This window comes from Melanaphis sacchari, unplaced genomic scaffold (assembly GCF_002803265.2).
Source record: "Melanaphis sacchari strain LSU unplaced genomic scaffold, SCAv2.0 Contig7_pilon_pilon, whole genome shotgun sequence".
NCBI classification, from domain to species: Eukaryota; Metazoa; Arthropoda; class Insecta; order Hemiptera; family Aphididae; genus Melanaphis; species Melanaphis sacchari.
In genome coordinates, this window is record NW_020271560.1 from 586,582 (window position 1) to 594,384 (window position 7,803).

Genomic DNA, 7,803 nt, shown 5'->3' on the forward strand with positions numbered 1-7,803 from the left:
CTTAAACATATACGTATGAGGACAAAGGAAAAACCTTTTAAGTAAAACACAAAGTATTAAAAAAATAAAAATAATTTATTCTGAAAAAACATACAAAAAAATTAGATTTTGAAAAAATAGAAGAACAATAGTAAAAATAGAACCTTACCTAATTCGTTATATACAGATGATGTGTCGTCATTTTCTAGTTCCTATAAAAGATGTATTTTTTACAATAAAATAAATATAACAAAAAATCATTTTTAACAATACTTACAACAATCCTCAGTTCAGCCAAGTAGGCTGTGGTTGCTGCAACCTCGGGTGATTCATTCGGTGGCTCCTTCACCATCACCCTTGGTTCTTCAGCAACCATCGCCTGCTCATGTTGTTTTTTTTTTTGGTCTCCTGCCTGGAATTATTTACGCAATTTACGGAATTATTTCCTATTTTATTCTATATATACATAAACAAATAGATACTACAAGTATATAAAACATACTTACAATGTTTAGCCAAATGCCCAAATTTTTGGCAGTTGTAACATTCTGAAGCATAAATATATTATATTATACATTATTCGTTAATGTAGTTAATCTTATTATTCATACTTACTTTTTTTTTTTAAAGTCCCATGTTGGGCGCCACGGCCACCACCGCCGCCACATGACTGTCCCCCGAAGGAGACAGTCATGTTTATGGTGCAATTTCTGATGTTTTGGCGTTTTGCATATTTCTAATAAATATAAATAATAACATAACAAATATATAAAACTTAATTTTCAATTTACATAAGAAAAATATGTAGGATATGGAAAAATTATTGTTATTATTGTTATAAAAATAATGTAATATAATATAATATACTCACTTGCACGGTTGCACGTTCAAATTGGAAATGAATGAGTAATGACGATTTATTATATTAATAATATAATATACAAAACAAAACACGTTGCGTGCCTAGGTACTCATACTTTGTGATGATATCAATACCGCGATTCTGTTCATAGATTCATTCCATCTTTCCATTCGTCGATGAGAAGTTTTTATGTATACAACATAATAAATTGAAATATGATTTATATATAATATTATTGCATATTCGCAATATTTGGTAATACTGGTATTTTGTGTTTTCGGGGTAGAGAGGTCGAAGAACATCGTGCTCCTGGGTCCGGTGTTTCTACTCCGAGCAGCTTTGTTGCTCGACGAACGTTGTGCAATATGTTTGACCGTAGTCCGTACGACACATTATAGTGTTGTATACATCAATAATATAATTTGTATAAATCTTTTTTTTTCTACTTACATATAATTTGTTTTTTTTTTTTTTTTTCATTAATTTGTTCGATCGACGTTTTAGAGACCGGTGAGTACAAGTTTTATTATTTATGATGATTCTATATAATATCTATATTTTTTTAAATTCGAGGGTTTGGATACCGTTGTGTATAAGTTTCATCATTTACGATGACGTACTTGAGTATCTTGCGTAAATATCTATTTATATGACCGTCACGAGTATACGCGTTAAAATCGGCATTTTTAGGCTGTCTTTAATTCGGAAACTCTTGTGTAATTTCATGAAAGTTTTGAATTTTTTTTTGTTTCAAAACTTCTTTATGACGTTCCCGACACGATTGTCAGACGTCGCCTAATATTTTTCCTTCGTGTTAGTTGACGAGTTTGCTCGGAAAATAATTTTATGTCCTAGGAACGATGAATGCAGACAAGTCAATCGCACGGTGCTACAACGCATCGACGGTGCACACAGGAGCTACACTGCCATCGACACTGTGGTGGTCGACGATTCCGACGAAGTGGCCAATTATCCTACAGAATTCCTCAACACTAGAACCGGATGGATTGCCACCGTACAACTTGACTCTGAAAGTCGGTTCGATCGTCATGTTGCTGAGAAATCTAGATTCACAGAGGCGACTTTGCAACGGCACGAGGTTGGTCGTCACTGAACTGCGATGATACAACTTTAAAACGAGTATGTTGTCTGGTAATGCACAGGAAGACATAGTCATACCTGCAAAACCGCTCACGTCAAGTGGAGAAGATGACCTGCCAGTCATAATGTGACGAGTAGAGTTCCCCGTACGGCTGTCTTTTGCGATGACCATTAACAAGTCACGGGGTCAAACTTTTGATAAAGTTGGATTGCTTCTGCCTTCACCGGTGTTCACACACGGACAACTGTACGTGGCGTTTTCACGCGTGAGACTCGTAATCAATTAAAATTGGTATGTGTGGTGACGATCGTGGTAGATTTGTCACCAAAAACATTGTCTACAGAGAAGTTCTCTAAGCAACATGAGTTTGTGCTTATATTCAAATATATTGATTAATTATGGTAAAAATGTATACAGAAGAAAATATTTCTGATAAAATAATTTACTTTGTTCAAAAAAAAGTTTTTATTAGAGATACCTGTTTGTTGTTGACAGACAACAATATTTATTACATGTTAGTGTTTTTAAACACTATAGTTTTCCATACCATGTCGGATCTATGTGATCCATGTCGGACCTTCGTGATCCACGGGACCTTTGTGATCCCACGGAACTTCGTGATCCGTTACACTTCACTTTTCGATTATTTGTTTAGATTGATTATAAAAATCAATGGAGAGAAAGTTTGACAACCTCCACATGGTTCTCTCTGGATGCAAATTATTTTTGTGGATAATTTGTTATTAATGTCAAACAACAATTTAATAAACATTAATTTTTTGTTATTTTAGGTTGGTAGTTTTTCATCTCACAGATATAATTGTCATTATTGTAGATTCACTTACTACTGTAATTTAGATTTTGTTTTTTTTTTTTTTTAATTTATACCTGATAACCTGATGCTATTTTACGACATTTCATTAGTGTTTTTTAATTTATTTGTGAATTAAATTTATTATTATTTTTTTTTATTTATACAAAATATATATCGTGTCCATAACTATTTGTTTTTTATCACTGTATTACAAAAGTAACTAATGATATGATAGTTTAATAACTTAATCAATTATGCATGTATATGGTGTTCTTCATTGACTAACTTATTTTTTACACTATACATTTAAATTAATTTTAATATTTGTGTGAACTGCACGTAATATTCAATATTCAAAATGTATATATATTACAAAGAAAGAAGAAAAATATAACAATTAAATATATATTAATTTTTATTGGCCGCATACAATATTAATGATCGATATGAATCTATTATCTAATATTACTGTTTTAGAACTTATATATATATATATAATCCATTGATTAAATATTAATGTAGCTACTGTGGTAATTGTAATTTTTGTTATCACGGAAAGTGCATATTTCTTTTCGATATCTTATCTTACACTATCTATAAAATACCAAAAAAAATATTAAATATGTGTAGTTTTTTGATCTTCGAATCGCTAACGTTTGACGTGTACTTTCCATAATATTTAAAAATCTCCCCTTTACGCCCACATCGTCCGCGATCCGACGCATTCAGATTGCCTACCTGGGAGGTTTAAACGCGTTCAACTGGATTTTCAACGGTGATTCGACTTAAACTTTTTACGTACTAAACAGCACAACGCCTTCGACGTCAGAGGGTATAACAATCCGCCGAAGGCGGATTGCCCGGCCAGGAATCGATGTTCACTGGGCGATGACTGATAGCTAGACACTTGATCAATCTTTCGGAGTGTATATTTATTTATTTTCCATATTCAAAAACACCGGGTAAGCTACGCGGATTGCCCAGTCGAGTAACGTCAAGCACCGGGTAATGACTGATAGCTAGACATTTAATTACCATTTCGGAATGTATTTATTTATTTTCCATGCACAAAAGCACAGGGCAGGCTACGGGACAAGGTGTATTACACCTGTGAATTTAATGAAATGACCGACCACTAGACGCTCGAATTAGACTTTTATTATTTACGCGTTTAAAACAACACCGCCAAAGTGTAGAACCACCAAATCAGAGGTACCAACCAACGTCTCAAACGTTGTTATCACTGATTTGGCCTAATATACTTTTCTAACTGCGGTATTCTAAAGTCCTGTCTCCTACCTAGGAAATTCACTTCAAACGATTTTCAGCTACCTAGGGTATTCACATACAGCGAGTTTTACCGGCCTAGGGTATTCACTTACAGCGAGTTTCACCGGTGCTAGTAGGATAATAAATAACTAAGAATTGGAATAATAGTTATTCGTATTTCGTATGTTTTTGGGGGGAGGCAAAGTTGATTATATTTTTACTTTTATAAGTTGGCTGCAATGAATATAAAAATTTTTATTTTCTTATCATTATTCCAGGGTATCATTCAATTAAGACAGTTGGCTACACTATATTTTAGTCAAAACCCTAACCTCACTTATCAATATTTTCCGTCGACGGTCCCTCAAAACATTTTGCTTACCTTTTTGTTTTCAGTGTTAAATGTGAAAATGTTTTATGGTATTTAATTTTTGGATTGTGGTCGGCCATTAACCAGGATTCAACATGAAGGTAATGTTAACTCTTTAATATCTTATTTATCGTTTATGCAAGTATTTATTTGGAAACAATTAATATTTATTAAGATGCAATTGGATGAAGTCGGAAAAATAGTTTAACATAACATGGTACCGACAACTAATTGAAAAATAATTGTTAGCGTTGTTTTCATTCCGTGTTATATTTGAGGTATTACGTTCCATTACAAAGTACTGACACTTGTAAACTGCATTTTAGTGTTTCCTTTAATTTTCATTAGGTACTTATAATGGTGGTTTATTAAGTCTCAAAGATATGATGGCTCCAGATAATTTGTTCTTGATTTTTTGACGCAACGTTCTAACGAAATCTAATGTGAAATTTTCACTGTTTCAACAATTTTCTTTTCAATAGTTAAGTAATTTTTACAACCTTAAATTGGTTAAAGATTGCATTAAATAAAAATTAATCATAAACGTCTTACCAATCATTATTGTTTGAACATATTTGTGGGATTTGTAAAACATATTTAAGTCTTACACTTAAATAATTCTTAAGTATTAGATACTTGTAAATTGTTTATTCTATTATAAATGTTTCACATAGGTACTGTATGTTTTGTTACATGTTTAGACTTTAAAAACTAACAAAGTTAATATTATAACAGTGGCTTACTTATCGTTGTTGCTTGTTTTTCAATTAATTAAATTATTTTATTTTATAGTTAAATGTATCATATCCAGCCACAGGCAGTCAAAAGCTGTTTGAAATTGTAGATGAGCACAAGTTGCGTGTATTCTATGAAAAACGTATTGGCACTGAAGTTGAAGTTGATGTACTCGGTGAAGAATGGAAAGGTTATGTGCTAAAAATCTCTGGAGGCAATGACAAGCAAGGGTTTCCTATGAAACAAGGTGTTCTATCTAATGTCCGAGTACGCTTATTATTATCCAAGGGACATTCTTGTTACCGTCCTAGAAGAGATGGTGAACGTAAGAGAAAATCTGTTCGTGGATGTATCGTAGATTCCAATCTTAGTGTTTTGTCATTGGTTGTTGTCAAAAAAGGAGAAAAGGTATTTATTTTTATTAATTATAACTAAAAAAAAATAAAGTAAAGATATTTTACTGTGAATTTATAATTATTGTTTTTTAACATTTAATAATATTTTGTGAATGCTAATTATTGATCATTCTTAATAATTTAAAATGCTCATAAATTTGCTGTAGTCTTAATACCCAAAATGTATTATCAAGTAAATTCATTTTTAGAACCCGACATTTTCCTGTTAATTTATTTAAAATAATATTTTGACATCGGAATGACGGGAAATTAATATTCGTTTAATGTTTTAAGAATGATTGCTCTATGGTTGATCATTGTTAGTGTATAAGCGTTACATTAAACTCAAAATTTCTATTATGTTAACTATGTAATGATTGTGTTAATCTTATAATTAGTTCTTGTATTCTAAGCTTAACATAATTTATATATTTATAAGAATGATATTCTTATTAATTTGTGTAAGTTATATACTATGTTTATTAAAACCCAACATTTTCCTGTTGATTTATTTTAAATAATATTTTGACATCGGAATGATGGAAAATTAATATTCGTTTAATATTTTAAGAATGATTGCTCTATGGTTGATCATTGTTTGGTATAAGCGTTACATTTAAGATTAAGTTCTCTAGTGTATTCAACTATTTTAGTAGGGAATGTTAACCTTGTGTTTAATCATCAAGTATTTCAAAATATTAATATTATTTTTAAAAGAAAAACTTTTATATTAATATGCTCACTGCCACATGTTGAATTGTTAATTCTTCTAGTAAACCAGAAAGAATATAAATTTAAAAAACGAGTGAAGCAATTGAAACCATCATCTGATATGGGAAAATATATTATTTACAACCGTATAATTTTATTAATATATATATCAGTTATGAATTATGATCTATCATTTATACATTTTATTTTGAACCCGTCATTTTCCTGTTGATTTATTTAAATAATATTTTGACATCGGAATGACGGAAAATTTATATTCGTTTAATGTTTTAAGAATGGTTATTATTAATCATTTTTAGTGTATAAACGATACATTACAAACATATTTGAATCTAAACACTGAATTTATATTATTATCTAACATTGTATGATGTGATATTTTTCTAATGTCAATAGAAATTAATTATTTAAATTTTTTAGGATATTGCTGGTTTAACAGACACAAATGTCCCGAGACGTCTTGGGCCTAAGCGTGCAAATAAGATCCGTAAGTTATTCAACTTGCAAAAAGAAGATGATGTACGTAAGTACGTTATTAAAAGACCTTTGCCAATTAAGGAAGGAAAAACCAAACAGCATTTCAAGGCTCCAAAAATCCAACGTCTTATTACTCCTGTCCGTCTTCAGGTATTTAAAATTGAAAAATAACTTGTTAATTAATTATTCAGGAATTTAAAATTATAATATTTTGATTTCTAGCGCGTAAACGTCATAATTTGGCATTAAAGAAGAAGCGTTGCTTGAAACGCAAAGAACAGGCTACTGAATATGCCAAGCTTCTTGCACACAGACAAAAAGAAAAGCTGGCAAAGAAACGTGCTGAACAAAGCCGTAAACGTACTATGTCTCAATCATCTGTTTCTAGTTCTGGCACAAAGAGCAGTAAAAAATAGAAATGGTTAAATAAAACAATTTTTTTTTAATCATACATTTTTGTTGTTATTTTTCATTGATATCTGAGAAATATTGGTGTCCAAATGAGAAAAAGCATATTCTACTTATCTCCTTGTTTTACCTTACTATTAGAATTATTTCAACTTTTGCAATGTTGTGTGATGCTGCATAAAACGACCAATTTTTGTCGAGTCTTAACATGTTTTTTTGCTGAAAAAAGTATAGTTTTATATATTAAGATATGTTGACGATAGTTTTTATTCAACAATAGTGATTCAGTATGAATATAACAATACCTGTTGTATTTGTTGTAATTAATACCGTTAACTTAAACATTGTACTGTATAATTGTTTAATGGTAATAATGTTATTTTCTATACTTGGTTTCAAGAAATAACAGAACTGATGTACTGGTTTCTTCCAATATGATGAAGTTGATGGTTTTACTTGGTTGAATTCTTATAGATGATGTCAACAATTTAAATAAGTTCTTCAAAAATTAAAATTTATAAACCTCGATATTAAAAAAAAATAATGAATTTGCGTTTAAATGGATTCATTTAGTTATTGTAAGATTAGTAAATTTTTTGTTATGATGTGTCGTGTAAAGAAAATATTAGACAAGACAGGCATGTCAAGTATAATGTATCA

At 30.5% G+C, this 7,803-nt stretch overlaps 2 protein-coding genes across 2 annotated transcripts; both read left to right on the forward strand.

Moving 5' to 3' along the window:
* Positions 1-1,646: 1,646 nt before the first annotated feature.
* On the forward strand, positions 1,647-2,357 carry LOC112601596 (the record flags this gene model as incomplete). Its single annotated transcript, XM_025349300.1, has 2 exons — positions 1,647-1,940; positions 2,005-2,357. Coding segments are annotated over 2 exons (363 nt in total), but the record flags the coding sequence as incomplete, so codon positions are not given.
* A 2,021-nt stretch (positions 2,358-4,378) lies between these two features.
* On the forward strand, positions 4,379-7,186 carry LOC112601886 (40S ribosomal protein S6). The gene is made up of 4 exons (XM_025349746.1): positions 4,379-4,497; positions 5,189-5,539; positions 6,679-6,884; positions 6,959-7,186. Exons 1-4 carry the CDS (start codon positions 4,492-4,494, stop codon positions 7,149-7,151), a joined length of 756 nt encoding a protein of 251 aa, XP_025205531.1. The 5' UTR covers positions 4,379-4,491; the 3' UTR covers positions 7,152-7,186.
* Positions 7,187-7,803: the final 617 nt, after the last annotated feature.